Raw genomic sequence first — 17,630 nt, forward strand, 5'->3', positions numbered from 1 at the left:
AGACCGGCAAGGAGGGCAAAACGGGGCTGGCATGACGACCCATTAGCCAATCAGAGCACTTGTACTGTTGTTGCCATATAATAATTCATCTTTATTGATAAAGAAAATGTAAGCTAGCTGTCTGATCCTGCCCAGAGGAAACGCAGGTCGAGGACAGCTTCACTAGTGTAATGCTGCTTATGCTTCAACTCTGTCACAAAACGTTTCTGGCAATGGGTGACCTTTTTTTGGTTGGAGCACCTGCCCTCCAACATGTCTGTGCACGTGCCTATGTCCCTGTTATGCTTTACATAAGAAATATCTCCACACATGCAACACCGAAACTGCAATAGCTTTATATAATATGAATAACATGAATATGAAGAATAATACTAAGAGTTATGATAGATCCTGGACACTTTAACCTGTTGAAAATTCACTTTGATCACTGCCTTGTGTATGTATTTGGTTCCCTCTGTATATTTAGTATTTTAGTATTAGTATTTAGTATTGTTATTGTTTTCGTTTGTTTTTTATTTTTTATTAATGCTCTAATATCACTGCTGTGATCCTGCCATTTTTTATAATAATAATAATAGTTGTCATGTGTTGTCGTAGCGAGAGAGGACCCAAATGCCGACACTACTTCCAAACCAATATTTAATTCCGAATTTTACAGGTAACACAGGACGACAAACACGGACCAAACGGTACGAACTAACACTGTGGGGAATGATACGAACGGGGTGTAACTACACAGGGACAGTGGTGTAGTGGGGATTTTTTTACTGGGGGGACGCTATTTTAATTAGGTCATCCCAAACAATGCCACATAAGTGCGCACGCGTGCAGTGCAATCACAAAACGGGCAGACAGGTCTACAGAAACCACCGGTATGCCTAGTCCTACTTTAGTTGCTGCAAAAAATCCGTGTTACTCACCGTTGAAATCATTCAGAGGAAACGCCACAGTGGGTCTGGATCCTTGCCAGATTCGGCTGCAGCCTGTCGTGACCTCTTGTCTTCAGCTGAGCGATGTCGTCTCAGCCAAGTTGTTACATATCCTGTCGGATCCCACTGGGTCAGAGGTGGACCATGTAGCTTTATGAACATCAAGGTGGATACCCGTTCAACCAGCAACCTGTTGCGCGTTGGGGTGATGATCAGATTCATCTGGCTGAATCCTTTCACATTCTGCCGTGCTGCATGGTATCAGTCTAGTGCAGTTCATCAAGGGCCTGAGCTCGGCAGGTGTAGCATCGTCTACAGTGCTCTCCACAAAGTCTCGGAATGCATTTATTGCACTTACAGTCGGCAGCCTGAATCGTTGGCACAGTTCACTCACTTGCACCTCTCCGTAGCCAGGCGGCATGGTCTGAGCTGGTGGCCAGTTGTCGCGTTCCAGGACTTTCAGTTGAGCGAGCAAGTGAACATAGTCTGTGTCCGACTGGGCCTGCGAGGCTGCTCCACGAGATGATGCAGTAGTGAACATTCTATGGCTAAGGTTGTTGCTTAGACTCCGGAGAAATTGTTGACGATTGATGGTGACGATTTTGGAGTTGTCTGTGAGCACAACTGTGCCCAGTCTGCCTTCTGATATGGCATTTTCAGCTGCAAGGACCTTGGTCCCAGGTCGCTCCCCAGTCCATTGATAAAACGAATGCTCCGGTGGATCAGTTTGTCGGCGTAGGCTACTGATGTCGTGCGCTTTTGCAAACATTCTGACAACAGGGCTAACTCATTCAGTGTATCACACATGAGCGCTAAATCTAAAAGGAACTGCTTTGAAGTCAGCCGCTTTAACAGACCTTCATACAGCTTTCGATCGTTTGCTGATCGTTTCTCATCTGTCTTCGCAAAGCTAAAGTGTGCACATAGTGACTCGAAGTTATTCCAAACAGCGGATACTGTGCGATAGGAGCTGGCCACCCATCTCGTGCTCAACACACGGCCTATTTTTCCTATTTGTTTATGCAAATCAGCAGCACACTCAGCCAGCTCTCTCTGGTTTAGGGGTGATCTGCTGTACAAAGTGTATAACTTGTCCATAAATGCCTGGAAATGATTCACACCACTCACGTCAGACACCGTGTCCCCCACAGCCAGCTCTAAACGATGGTTCAGGCAATGCCAGGTGATTATATTGGGGTACAGTTCCGAAAGCTGTTTGGCTACACCTGCTTTCCGTCCCAACATCACGCTCGCTCCATCACTTGCAAATGAAATTAAATGCTTCTTCAAGTAAGCGTCATCGAAGCCATGTCATTGGAGGCATTTCAGCAAGTGCTGCATGATTGTGTCGGCTCTCTGGTCTGGAAGTTCGATCAAATCCAGAAACATAAAATGTGGTTCACAGCTCTTGTCCGTTTCACATTTGAGTTAGACAATCAAGGTCGTTTTGCATCCCAGACTCGTTGACTCATCTATAAGAATCGAAACTTTACCTTCGATAGCTTGGATTCTTTGGCATGCTTTTTTACGCATCTCTGAACTTATATTTATTAGACTATTTTAAAAAATAATAAAAAAATCATGCTCCAAATAAGTGGGGGTACGGCGTACCCCCGCGTCCAACGCCCACTACACCACTTCACAGGGAGGTGGAGGTGATTGGACAACGGGGAACGAGACACAGGTGGACACAATGAGGGCGGGGCTAGTAATCACACAGGAGGAAACAATCAGGACCAGGGCAGACAATCACAGGGAGACAGACGACACAAGAAGGACTTCAAAATAAGACACAAAACAAAACAGAAACTCCGGGTCATGACAATAGTACGTTAGTGTCGGTTGAATTTGCTTATAATTTGAATTTGGACAACAGCCTTTTGGAAATTGATATCACAGTATCATCACACCGTCACAATAAAACCGCACAGCCTCACTGTTTAAACCTGTGAGAACATTAGATGTATTTTATGGGCACACATTTTAATGGATATCTTAATTTTGTTTTTGCTCTTGTTTTTAAAAGCCCCCAGAAAGGCTTCTTGGACATGAATTCAAAATAAATACGTTCCATTTTCTAGATACCAAAAAGATTAATTAGTTCCTTGCTTTCAAATATAACTTGGTAGTCAGTGAGGGAACTACAGTATAAAGCAATGTTGGATGAACTGCAGCCATTTAAGTCTCCATCTGCCATGGTCTGGTCACAGCCAAGTGTGTTTTAGCTCCACATATGTTTGAGTATTAAGAGGGTTTGGGATCCAGTTCTTGAGGGTGTCGGACCAATAAATATATAAAGCAATGTTCCTGTGATACATACTTCAGTCATAAAAAATAACTGAAGGCCACATAATCGGATGTTCACTCTCCTCTCTCAAAGACTGCACGCTCTCCGTTAAAAACAATTACTGTCATCTCCTCAGTTTTGCTTGGTCTCAATTATTAATTTTTTGAATCTCTGGTGTTGGGGGGGGGGGGGGGGGAGTATTTCTGGAGGGCGATAATCAAAACAAAAAAATTCTCATTCAAAAATCATCACTGAATGCTGAGAAATTCATCTAACACTCTTGGGATACGTGGTGCCTGGACAGGAAAATGTGTGGAGGATGAAGTCTATTTTTTCTTCTTTTTGTCAGAGGAAGAAGAAACGTACTATCGTACGTTACGATAAGAGAGAATAAAGTCAGGCATGTGGCGCTGCTCTTTGTTTTTCTGACCCCGAGAGAATGTGTTATTCTTGTTCCATTAGACATCGTATTATTGTGTGTGACCCATATTGATTTTGTTTGACAAGGTTAAAGAGGCATTTACATATTTACTCCATGGCAATGGGAGCTCTTCGATAAGCTCAAATGATTTCATCAGACATCGTGCAAGTGGAGCGCAAAGTATACAGAGCAGATTTGCTGAAAACACTAAAGAAGCACCGCTGAGCCCATTCATCATTCATCATTCATGCACTTCAGTCATTTAGCTGAAGCACTCCGTGACGCTCAAAGTTAACTGAGCTCAGCAAGCGATGCCAACATCAAAGAGTGCAGAGTCATCAGACAGATATCATTTGGAAACCCACGCATGTATCATTTCACTGTGGACGCAAGTAACGCATTTTTAAAATAAAGTCTGCTATGATCTGGACGCCGCCAACACTGAACACCTTAGAGACACTACAGCAGACAAATAGGCCTTTTTTGTTGTCGTTACATAATGTTGATACATACTGAATTGTGTGTTCCTGCGTGTACGCTCCTAACGCAGCAGCTGGCGATAAAGCTGCTACTTTCAAATCTCAAGAGCAAGTCTACGGAGGGATTGACTCCACAAGGCTCTCAACATGGTGCTGAGCGGGAATCAGAGAGTGTGTGTGTGTGTGTGTGTGTGTGTGCGCAACGCTTCTGCGACATAACATTGATAACCGCGTCTTTATGGTTCTTTAGCGGCTAAACTTTGGTACCCAAACCTGAAGTGGGGACTTGGGGAGGTGCTGGATGTTTCTCCAAGGATTTTAGATTAGATTAGATTAGACTTTATTCATCCCCAGGGGGAAACTTCTTCCTGCAGCAGCAAAACATTAAACACAAATATACAATACAATAAAATACAATACAATAGCAGGGCATATTACATTTAAGAATTTAAATAAAGGAAATGAAAATGTAAAACAAAATGAAAGTGTATACAGTGTCTCTAAGGAATGAAGTGACAGCGGTACACGGTTTATTTATAATCAATTTGAGGAGGATTTGGCAAGAGGTGATTTATTATAAAGTCTAATAGCAGTGGGCAGGAATGTTCTCCAGTATCTGGAATGTACTCTAGTATCTGGAATGTTCTCTAGTATCTGGAATGTTCTCCAGTATCTGGAATGTTCTCTAGTATCTGGAATGTTCTCCTGTATCTGGAATGTTCTCTAGTATCTGGAATGTTCTCCTGTATCTGGAATGTTCTCTAGTATCTGGAATGTTCTCTAGTATCTGGAATGTTCTCCAGTATCTGGAATGTTCTCTAGTATCTGGAATGTTCTCCTGTATCTGGAATGTTCTCCTGTATTTGGAATGGTCTCTAGTATCTGGAATGTTCTCCTGTATCTGGAATGTTCTCTAGTATCTGGAATGTTCTCCGGTATCTGGAATGTTCTCTAGTATCTGGAATGTTCTCTAGTATCTGGAATGTTCTCTAGTATCTGGAATGTTCTCTAGTATCTGGAATGTTCTCCTGTATCTGGAATGTTCTCTAGTATCTGGAATGTTCTCCTGTATCTGGAATGTTCTCCTGTATCTGGAATGTTCTCTAGTATCTGGAATGTTCTCCAGTATCTGGAATGTTCTCCAGTATCTGGAATGTTCTCCTGTATCTGTCCTTGTGAAGCGGAGCTGAAGCAGTCTGTTGGAGAACGTGCTCCGCTGTCCCTGCAGTCGGTGGTGGAGAGGCTGGTCCGGTTCTCCAATATGGACAATCATTTCTTCAGTGTCCTCCTCTCCATCACCTGTTCCGGAAAGTCCTGTTTGCAGCCAATGATGGAGCCGGCCTTCCTCACCAGTTTAGTGAGTCGGTTGGTGTCACCGGCGCCAATGCTGCTCCCCCAGCAGAGGATGGAGAAGTAGAGCACTGGTCCAACAGACTGGTCGACCATCTCCAACATCCAGCTGCACACATCTAAGGATCCAAGTTTCCTCAAGGAGTCGACTCTTCCCCTTCTTGTACACAGTTGGCCTTCCAGTTCAGTGTGTTGTCCATGGAGACACCCAGGAACTTATACTTCTCCACCAAGTCCACCTCCTATCGCAGAACTCTCAGCGGTCGTGGAGCTGTCGTTTTCCTCCTGAAGTCCACCACCATCTCTCTGGTGTTGGCCACATTCAGAAGCAGGTGATTTCTACCGGCCCACTCACAAACTCATCCACTACTGCCCTGTACTCCACTTCCTGTCCATCCTAAATACACCAGACCACCGCAGAGTCATCTGATTGCAATTACCCATCATCCCCCAAGGCACTTTACACCGTATCCAGGAAGATTTTCTCTACTAAAATGAGCAACCTGCTCCTTCCACGTCTGCGTGTAAACTAGCAGTCAATTTTAACCTTCATTAATTCAAGCAGGGTCTTGGCGTTATCTTTGATCGGGACTTGTCCTTTAACTCCCACGTAAAGCAAATCTCAAGGACTGCATTCTTTCATCTACGTAATATTTCAAAAATCAGGCACATCTTGTCTCAAAAAGATGCAGAAAAATTGGTTCACGCGTTCGTTACTTCGAGACTGGATTACTGCAACTCCTTATTATCAGGCTGCTCTAATAAATCTCTTAGGTCCCTCCAGTTGATCCAGAATGCTGCAGCTCGTGTTCTCACTAAAACTAAGAAAAGAGATCACATCACTCCTGCACTAGCTGCTCTGCACTGGCTCCCAGTAAAATCAAGAATCACTTTTAAAATTCTTCTCTTAACCTACAAAGCCTTGATTGGTGATGCACCATCATATCTTAAGGAGCTTGTAGTACCATATTGCCCCACTAGAGAGCTACGCTCACTAAATGCGGGACTACTTGTAGTTCCTAGAGTCTTAAAAAGTAGAATGGGAGCCAGAGCCTTTAGTTATCAAGCTCCTCTTTTATGGAACCAGCTTCCAATTTCAGTCCGGGAGGCAGACACAGTCACCTCGTTTAAGAGTAGACTTAAGACCTTCCTCTTTGACAGAGCTTATAGTTAGGGCTGAATCAGGTTCACCTTGTCCAGCCCCTTGATATGCTGCTATAGGCTTATAGCTGCCGGGGGACGTTTAGGATGCACTGAGTACCTATCTCCTCTTTTTTCTCTCCTTAAGGATGAATTTTCATCTCTCAATCACACGTTACTAACTCTGCTTTCTCCCCGGAGTCCTTTTGACTTCACGTCTCATGGGGTCATCGGACCCTATGAGACGGCATAGATCCTATCTGCCTGACGGATCGTCTGGGTCGTGGAATTCCTGCTACCGACCACGCCACTGTCCTGTTGAGACTCCGCCCACTGTTGAGACTCCGCCCACTCCTCCTCCCCACCGCCATCTGCCTGATGGATCGTGGAGGTCTCCATCGTGGAATATGCCTACTATGAACTATTCATACACTCTGTCATATTCATTGAATGTATTTTAACTCTAAATCTGTCCTTCTGTACACATTACATCTATTGCATCTGTCCATCCTGGAGAGGGATCCTCCTCTGTTGCTCTCCTCCAGGTTTCTTCCCTTTTTTTCCCCCTGAAGGGTTATTTGGGAGTTTTTCCTGGTCCGATGTGAGGTTTTGGGGCAGGGATGTCTATGTGTACAGATTGTAAAGCACTCCGAGACAAATTTGTAATTTGTGAAATTGGGCTATACAAATAAACTGAATTGAATTGAATTGAATTGCTGTGTTTTGTTGACATAGCAGTTTGGAGTCAGAGTTTTCCGGGTCAACTTTCCCCGTCTTGTTTAGAGAGGATGAAAGCAGTGCCCTCCCTGCTGCATATTTATGGTGACTTGACTTCACAACCAGCAACCTCCATCATCTCGTGCGTTCTCTTGCGCTTCGAGCATCTTCAACTCGCTGAAAAGTGCTATATGCCAATTGGTTCTGCTTTTTAAATAGAACAGGAACAACAGTCTGAGTGTGACCTCCCATCATCAACATGACATTTTTAGAAATGTAAAAAAAAAAATTTTAATCACAAAAAAACACAAATAAGAATGATTTCATGTTTTCTATTACATATGAAATGCCATCAAACCTTTTCGTCTGAAGAAAAAAAGAAGTGTGTGTGCTTGACATCGTTTGACAGTTGAGCTCCCTCCCTGACAGGTGCTGTATGCGGCTTAAAGCACTCGGAGGAACAAACAGGAGAATTGTGGACCCTAGGTTCCACTTACTCTCGCAGACCCCCGGCTCGGCCCCCGGCTCGGCCCCCGGCTCGGTGCCTCTGACTGTGATGCAGAAAACCAGAACAAGGGTCCGCCATGCCAAGAACTCCAGGGGAGGCAAGGCACTCGGCTACATTATGGGCAAAAGAAAATTGCTGAGAGAAAGATGATTTGAGAAATAACATTTCATACATCTGTGCTCACTGTATGAAACTAGAAGTGCACTCAGCACCGCCCCCCCCCCCCTCCCCCTTTACTGTAGACGAGCTGAATCTCGCTCAGCAGCCTCCCAGCTCTCACACTGCCAAGATAATAGTTTGAGTTTAAAACCCCGTTATAGATTAAAAGAAACGTTAATACAAGTCCTCTCTATACTGTGACGAGTCAAAATAATTTCACTCAAACCTGAATAATTTTAACTTACAGTAGATTTGTTTCTGAGATGCAGCAGGAGCAACTTCCCATGGATAATGGGAGCTGCTCCTGAACGCCGCCATACTTTTAATTACAGCTCTAACGTTGGCCTCCAAGTGCAGCCCAGAAAGCTTTCATACACGGTGTGTCTGTGTGCTGCTTATGAAATTCACAAATGACAAAGCAGATTAATCCACATCTTTTATTATGGCGATGGATCCCCACCTGCTGTTTCTCCCAACAGGGAGGAGAAACCAACACAAACTTAAACATTCATCTGGATTCAGACTCAAATTAAACAAATCAAAAACGCCCGTAAACGATCACATCTTAATGTACATTCAAGTAAAAAAGAAAGAAATTAAGCTCTTAAAATCTGTATTTAGTCAAATATCAGTAAAGGCTTTATTCTGGCGTGCATGATGATGCCACAGCTTCCCCCACAATGCTTTTCTTCATACCTGATCCTGCACTGCAGACATTTGGGAGATGGATGAATCGTCTCAGATGTGCAGTGCGTTCGGAGTTTATTCATCTCTGTGCCCAAGAGCTGGGAGACGTATTGAGATATGAGACCTGACATTACCTGAGAATATGGTCATCTTCAGGATGAATGTTACTTTATTCTTTCTCAAACTGCAATACCAAACTGAGAAAAATATGATCCCTTTTAGTGGCTCTTCCTACTTTATTATATTAGATGGTGCTTGTTGAACTATGTCATCCACTGGCAGTTTCTCTCAAATACTGCGAAACCAGAAACGGTTGTATCCAATATGTTCTCATATTTTTGATATGAAGTTATTCAAAAAGCTATTTTATGACTTTTTACATTTCTTTAAACATTGTTCACTTTTACGCCAATTATCTACATCAGACTGACATTCTGTCAAACACTGCTGGGAATGTGCCACAGTGCATGAAAAGATAAATAAAAATAGCACAAAGAGACGAGCGACGAGAAGCCGACTCTCCCGCGAGCCGAGGAGCCTTTCCTCTCACCGACCAAGAGAATACAACCGCAGCCCCAACGAGGAGGAGGACGTCTGGGAACGCGTCGCTCCCAGAGACGACGTGTGGAGGCAGAGATACTCCTTATGTGCCAATAGTGTCAGCTGCACAACTCCAAACTTGATTAAGAAAAAAGCCAGAAACGATGATGATGATGATGATGGAAACAACTCCCAGGTTCAACGTTGACCGTGTAAACCCTCCCAAGTGCTGCCAGATGGTTCTACGGATCAAAGCTGTTGACATTTATAATGAGCAACTTCAAAAAAAAAGTAAGAAAGAGGCGAGTATCAAAAGGTACATATAGGAAGTAAAAGAAGCACTTAAAGTGAATGTGAAGGGGGAATGTCTAGAAAATTACCTTTTGGTTTATCAAGCCAATAAAACAACAAGTTGGAGAGAAACGAAAAGCGGGACCAAGAGTTTGAGTGAGAGTGAGGGCGGCGAAGGACAGTAAAAGCCGTCGGTGACAGGAAAACTCCACGAGGATAAACATCGAACACTAATTTTAAGATGTCATTTGTTTTGCTATCGAGATTAATCCTGCTTCTTCGGCCTCCCTCCCTCTCACATCGATCAGCATCCTGAAATGTCTTTGGTCTTGTTGCGCCGCTGGAAGCGCGTGTCGGTGGGGTCGAAGCCTTGCTCGTTGGCTCCGAACAGAGCCCAGTCGGGAGTCTGGGCCATGTAGTCCAGGGCCGAGAAGCCCCGCTGGCCCCCGCTCTCCCCTTGCACCTGGACCAGGTCCTGGAAGCTCGTAGTCGATCCACGTCCACCACTTGCCATCCACCTTGAACTGACAGCACACAGACGATAGATTATAAACAAATTATATATATCATTCAAATGTACATGTTTAAGTATTGCATTGGAAAACTGTATTGAAACGACACCTGCTTCAGTGAAACAAGGTTTTATGAAGGGACTCTGGTGCTTGGGAGCACTACCACTTTCGTTCACAGGGGTCGCCAAAATCACCACACAATTAAAGTTTCTCGTCGTAGCTTTGATCGGAAAAAACTTTTGAAGTGCAAATAAAGCCGCACATTTTACACGAATGGATGCAAAACATCATGCTCAGATACAGAGGAAGAAATAAATGGACCAGCGCTGAGGGAAGTATTGCTCATGTCGCATGATCTAAAGATGTGAGCTCAGAGGCCCACAGTGCTCGCTCTTCAATCCGACGCCCGCCGATGGTTTATTCTTTAAATGGTTGCGGATCCACCAACTCCATATTCTCTCTCCTCCTCAGATCTCTCCTTTTATCAATCACTGCCGACTAGCCGTCCATCTCGCTAAACAGACGGAAAAAAATGGACAGAAGGAGCCGAAGAGTGCGTTTGTTTATGAAAGGCACATAGAGAGAGAGGGGGCGAGTGAGAGAGAGAGAGAGAGAGCGAGGAGCTTGAGATTTTGACTCATTCTGCCTCTCTAATCCTGCTTCTGCTCCCAAACTGGGGTGGAGAGCATGTCCTGTTTTCCCAGCATGCAACTGTGCCTCCCAGTTGATACAATGCCATGATTCCTTCGCAGATGGACTGAGAAGCAACGGAGGGCAAGCAAAGCGGGCGTGACATACAACACAACCTTTTCCTCTCAGAGTCCGGCGGCGTGCAGCAAACTCATCGTTACAATCGTCCTCGATGACTTTAATCCTCCGTGCAGTTTGTTAATAACATTTGCGACTGGGTGCAAAATGTCGTCGTCTCTCGGGGACGACTGTTGAGCTCTCAGCGTTTTGCATGTTAAGGGTCCGTGGCTGCTCTGGCCTGGACGTGTACACAAAGTGGCTTCCTTAAAATACTCTGATCTGGCAGGCATTACATCACTCAACGTTTTTTAGAAAAGCAGCAGCTCAAAATTACGCAAAATGTATCCGAAGGTGGCGGTCCGCCCCGAGGGAGTCGAGGCGTTAGAGCAGCGACCCACTGCATTGCTAATGAGGCCTGAGAAAGAGGGTGTGTGTGTGTGGTGGTTAGATCATGTTTCTAGTCATGAGAAGGGAAGATATTTGTTTGGCCGGAATCTTGGCAAACAATTTGAGTCTCTAGGCAACAAAGCAAAGCTGTGCCGTCTGGGATGAGAACACGGCGGCCTGTTGTTTTCACTCGCGGAGCCGATCGCCGATGATGGCTTCCCCTCCGAGCGCCGCAGGGGGCGCCCTCGTGTGTGTGCGTTGATCATGAGCTGTGCAGTACTTCCACACATCTCTTCTCGGTCGGAAATGAAACTAGTCACTCGGAGATTTGCTCTGTAGGGACTTCTCTGGCGGTTACAATATCCCCCATTTGGTGAAAAATACTACAGCGTTGTCGGCAAAGTGATGACGGAAAACAAATTGTAGGCTTAATTTACATTTCCCCGTGCAACTATGAAGGCAGCATTGGCGATTAGTTTAAAGTAATGAATGCTCCTACATTGTAGTAAGAAGCGGTGACGCTCAAAAGCTCCAGCTTTCCTGCTTTTTTACTGTTTTCTAGACGAATTATCTTTTGGTTTGGGACCATTAAAACAAGATATTTAAAGACATTCCTTTGGACTATGAGAAACTGCGATGGACATCTTTCACTATTTTATCGACCAAACATGATCACTCATGAAAACAATCAGTGAGTTGCGGCTGTCGTCAGAAGCTCGTTGGCTGTGGCACTTTGGACAGGTTCAAAAACAAACATACTTCATGTTATTTCAATGTATTATGTATATAACCTTTAACACTTTACTTTAGAAGACGTGGCCCCCCCCCTCAGCGCTACCTGGGCCGATTTGACCACGAGAGACGGCTCAATTTGATCTCAGAGATTCCCTGGCCACACACACACACACACACACACACACACACACACACACACACACACACACACACACACACACACACACACACACACACACACACACACACACACACACACACACACACACTTCTCCAGCAGTTCGTTGAAGGCAGGTAGATGCTGCTTCTGAGTAGCAAGCGCTTACATTTGCAATCGAAAGCAGGAAGTGGAAAGATGTGAAGAGAATGAGAGCGCATATATATATATACAGTGCATCCGGAAAGTATTCACTGCTTCATTTTTTCCACATTTTGTTATGTTACAGCCTTATTCCAAAATGGATTAAATTCATTATTTTCCTCAACATTCTACACACAAAACCCCATAATGACAAAGTGAAAACTGTTTTTTGCAAATTTTTGCACATTTATTAAAAATAAAGAAGGAAAACATAACATGTACATAAGTATTCACAGCCTTTGCTCAATACTTTGTTGAAGCACCTTTGGCAGCAATTACAGCCTCAAGTCTTCTTGGGTATGATTCCACAAGCGTGGCCCACCTATTTCTGGGCAGTTTCTCCCATTCTTCTTTGCAGAACCTCTCAAGTTCCATCAGGTTGGATGGGGAGCGTCGGTGCACAGCCATTTTCAGATCTCTCCAGAGATGTTCAATCGGGTTCAAGTCAGGGCTCTGGCTGGGCCACTCCAGAACATTCACAGAGTTGTCCCGAAGCCACTCCTTTGTTATCTCGGCTGTGTGCTTCGGGTCGTTGTCCTGTTGGAAGATGAACCGTCGCCCCAGGCTGAGGTCCAGAGCGCTTTGGAGCATGTTTTCATCCAGGATGTCTCTGTACGTTGCTGCATTCATCTTTCCCTCAATCCTGACTTATCTCCCAGTTCCTCCCGCTGAAAAACATCCCCACAGCATGATGCTGCCACCACCATGCTTCACTGTAGGGATGGTATTGGCCAGGTGATGAGCAGTGCCTGGTTTCCTCCAGACATGACGCTTGGCATTCAGGCCAAAGAGTTCAATCTGTTTCATCAGACCAGAGAATTTAGTTTCTCATGGTCTGAGAGTCCTTCAGGTGCTTTTTTGCAAACTCTCAGCGGGCTGTCGTGTGCTTTTTACTGAGGAGTGGCTTCCGTCTGGCCACTCTACCAAACAGGCCTGATTTGTGGAGTGCTGCAGAGATGGTTGTCCTTCTGGAAGGTTCTCCTCTCTTCATAGAACAACGCTGGAGCTCTGTCAGTGACCATCGGGTTCCTGGTCACCTCCCTGACTTATGGTGCGTTCACACCGGACGCAGCAGTCTCGACGCGCGTCGAAAAAAAGTGTGTTCAGACCAGACGCGTCGCGACCGCAGAGTACTTCCACTTTTTAGTGGACTGAGCTGCACTCCCACTGCGCTTCTCGCTGCTCTCTCTCTTCTTCTCTCTTTGATACGTGTCTCTGAGACTTTTCCACCTCCGGCGGCAGATCTTCTCTGCCATGAAAACATATGCCGGCGGTTGGTTCATAGTAAAGTACAGCAAATAGCTTCTCCGACCTTCTTCCACGCTTCATCTTTATAGCTACGGTTTCGGAAAGTAAAAAGAGTCGTGTCATAAAGTTCGGGGTGCCCACAGACGGCGACAATAATCTTTTCCTCCACTTTCTAAACCGGCAGGACGATGACGAGCGGAGCTGCTCAACGCTGATTGGCTGACGCAACTATGACTCACGCGTTTTTGCTGCCGGAGTTGGGAAATTTCAACTCGCGCGTCGACGAGCTGCGTCTGTTCGCTCAGTTTGCCCCGCGACAAACCCTCTGTTCGTGCTGCTCGCTGGAAAATACGCAGCTTCTACGCAGCTGTGCATTGACTTTGCATGTAATCTCGACGCGCGTCGAAATTTCGAACACACCATAAGGCCCTTCTCCCCTGATCGCTCAGTCTGGCTGGGCGGCCAACTCTAGGAAGAGTCCTGGTGGTTCCAAACTTCTTCCATGTCCGGATGATGGAGGCCACTGTGCTCATTGGGACTTTACATGCTGCAGAAATCTTTCTGTACCCGTCGCCAGATCTGTGCCTCGATACAATTCTGTCTCGGAGGTCTATAGATAATTCCTTGAACTTCATGGCTTGGTTTATGCTCTGATATGCACTGTCAACTGTGATACCTTATATAGACAGGTGTGTGCCTTTCTCAATCATGTCCAATCAACTGAATTTAGCACAGGTGGACTCCAATCAAACATCTCAAGGATGATCAGTGGAAACAGGATGCACCTGAGCTACATTTTGAGTGTCATGGCAAAGGCTGTGAATACTTATGTACAGGTTATGTTTTCGTTCTTTATTTTTAACAGATTTGCAAAAATTTGCAAAAAAGTTTTCACTTTGTCATTATGGGTTTTTGTGTGTAGAATGTTGAGGAAAATAATGAATTTAATCCATTTTGGAATAAGGCTGTAACATAACAAAATGTGGAAAAAGTGAAGCGCTGTGAATACTTTCCGGATGCACTGTATATACACACACATACACGCCGACATGTTGGGGGCGAGGAGGTACAAATTAATTGGAGTGCAAATGAGTCTTGGTGCCTACAGCAGCTGCAAACATGGCCACCGGTGTTATTGTGATGGTGAGAGAAGGATGGAGGGATGAAAAGGGGAGACAGAAGAGGACGGAGAAAATGAATTCTGTGAAATATTGATCGGGTATCCTTGTTGATCTGTGAGGAACAACTGGATTTGTAACACTTCTTCTCTCAGGTGTGTGTGTGTGTTGTCCAGAAGGTAACGGCAGTGAGGATTATGATGATTGCTGTTGGCATTAATACGCTGGCCTCCATGTCCGTTTATCTGCACCACAAGGGGCCTCGTTGCAGAAACCGCCGTCGTCTGAAATCCCATCTCATCAGAGTTCAGGGTGACCTTATGTTAGTTTAGTTCGTTTATTACGGAAAACATGTTTCCTAACTGCGTTCAGGATGTATAATCACATCTCATTTTAACACGGTCATTTAGCGATGACAGAACCATCCTAATTAAGGTATTTCCCAAATGAGGGATCCTAAATTAGTCCTAAATAAAAAATAAAAAGAATGGCAGCACTGCTGGTAGGTCTGTAAGCCTAAGACAATTAAGAAAGAAAACAACACATATACAACTATATTTTTCTTCAATATTTTTCACATACAACAATATTTTTCTGCGATGAGGCCTTTGAACTGCAGGTCTAAACATTGCCGTTTGAATAAAACTTCTGCACCGAATATAAATAAAGAAGGTCCGTGATAAGACATTGTCATTTCTAAATTAGACTTTTCAAACTCCTGTGAAAACGCTTGAAGAGTTTTGTGACGTTTTTGCTTCTCAAAGTAATGCGTGCAGCGTTTTAAGGAAAAACATAAGCTTCGCTTTTCCACGGTTCGGTAGAAAACTAAACAATGAACATTACATGGCTTCTCTCTCTCTCCTGTCTGAAAGAAAATGGAGATGAAGGATGTGTGCGCCTGTCTGAAAAGAGCTGCTGCAGAATAAAAAACGATGCCAATCACCACATCATTCATCATGGCGTGTGAAGGGATGCTCCACGACGGAGCCAACTGACAACGGAGATAACTGAACGTAAGCTGCACCAAATACTGTCAGCTCAGAGAGTGGACAGTACACACCGTCACTTTAACATCACAACTTCTTGTTCTATTATATTTATTTTTATTTTTAGAAGTTTATTTCAGGGACAACGTACAAAAAAACATTAGTCTCCGAAGAGAAAAGATGCATTGCACTAGGTTATAGCTTTTGCTATTTTACACCTCCAGTCCCTTGTACATACAATATAAAACAATACAAATAAAACATACAATGTAGAACAATACAATGAAATACGTACGATAACATTAAAAATAAAATAGAAATAAAAAACCCCTACGGTCAATGAGCCTATTTACACAGGGGCCGGAGGCCCCAGAGGTTGATTATCGTCATGCCGCCCCCCCATTAAGGGTACCCTACTGAAAATGGGAACATGATTGACTCGCTAGCAACTGTCCTTTCAGGTGAGCTTTGAAAGTGACAATTGAACTGCACCTCCTCATCTTTTCTGGCAGACTGAGTTATTGCTTTTACAGAAAAAGATGACTGTCCAAACACAGTGTAGCGGAACGGTTTAACGCAATCAAGTACTGACACTGTTCTTGTAGCTCTGATGGAATTTGTAGGACGAATATGTACAAAGTCACACAGTGGTGGAGGTGCCAACCCATTAATGATTTTATAGACCATACATGAGTCTGCTAGTTGTCTAAGGTGTTCGAAGCTCAGTAGCCTGTGTTTCTCGAGTATCTTACAGTGGTGGAAACGCATAGGCTTTTTGTCTAAAGTTTTCAGGGTTTGTTTATACAGGGAAGCAAGAGGTCTTACATCTGATTCACTAGCTTGTCCCCAGCATGTGATACAGTATGTCATGTGGGAGAGAATCATAGCGTGCATAAATATCTTAGCTGCTTCTAAGGAGAGACAGTTTCTGATGTGTCTGAAATTAACTATGTTAATTTACATGGCTCTTAAAGTTTAAATTGGGGTCTAATACCACACCAAGATATTTAAAGTCGGAGACTACGTCAACCTTGACACCTTTGATCAAGATGTCCGCTGTTGGAGCCATCTTCCTGTGTTTCTTGTGGAAGAACATAGCTTTTGTCTTAGATACATTGAGACTTAGGCCTGACTCTTCTAGCCATTTTGTGATAGTCTCCAATGCAGCTGTTAACTTAACAGCTGCTAGCGCGGCTGTTGCTGCATAAGTCCACACAACAGTGTCATCAGCATACATCTGAAGATGGATGTCTTGAGGACAGTGCTGTGGGAGATCGTTATATACATGCTAAATAATAGCGGCCCCAACACGGACCCTTGTGGGACACCCATTGTACAGTTCATGACACTAGACAGAGTAACACCCACTTTAACACATTGCCTCCTATTAGATAAGTATGAAGACATCCATGCCAGTGCTGTGTTTGAAAAATTAAAATGAGACAATTTTGACAGCATAACAGCATGGTTCACTGTGTCGAAAGCTTTGCTCAGATCTAAAACACAGCACCAGCTATAGCTTCCTTATCAAGCCTGGATTTGATATGTTCTACAAAAAGCAAAGTTGCAGTTTCAGTAGAATGATTCGCTCTGAAACCGAACTGCATCGATGCAGCCCAAACTCACCTGAGTTCATAAAGTGGTCAGCTGGTCAGCGACCACTTTTCAACAACCAGAGAGTATAGGCAGTATACTTATCGGTCTATAGTTACAGGCATCAAAGCGGTCTCCAGACTTATGGATAGGCGTCACAATAGCACATTTCAAACATCAGGAAAGTACAGTGTTTAAGAGACAGATTGATCAAATGTGCAATAGGGGCAGCTAGAAGATCTTTGTGTGCTTTGATGAGCGCAGTATCGAATAGGAACATATCTCTACTTTTAGAGTTTTTCATGGAGCTAATTATTTTGCGTACCTGGACCTCACTTGTTTCAAACAATGTGAAAGCCTGCTTTGTGTAGTCAGTTGGACGGATGACCAGGTCCTGCTTCATGAAGCCTTTCGTCAGCTCGTTTACAGAGT

The 17,630-nt window shown here is 44.3% G+C and overlaps 1 protein-coding gene across 1 annotated transcript in view; it reads right to left on the minus strand.

Annotated features, from left to right (window-relative positions):
- Positions 1 to 9,725: 9,725 nt before the first annotated feature.
- The window catches only part of tyw1 (tRNA-yW synthesizing protein 1 homolog (S. cerevisiae)), a 72,858-nt gene continuing 64,953 nt past the window's right edge, over positions 9,726 to 17,630 (minus strand). Inside the window, 2 exon segments of the mRNA XM_056440550.1 lie at positions 9,726 to 9,990; positions 9,992 to 10,032. Of these exon segments, the coding sequence (XP_056296525.1) occupies positions 9,813 to 9,990; positions 9,992 to 10,032 (219 nt within the window). The 3' untranslated portion in view covers positions 9,726 to 9,812.

Source organism: Pseudoliparis swirei, chromosome 20, assembly GCF_029220125.1.
Source record: "Pseudoliparis swirei isolate HS2019 ecotype Mariana Trench chromosome 20, NWPU_hadal_v1, whole genome shotgun sequence".
In the NCBI taxonomy this organism is placed as follows: domain Eukaryota; kingdom Metazoa; phylum Chordata; class Actinopteri; order Perciformes; family Liparidae; genus Pseudoliparis; species Pseudoliparis swirei.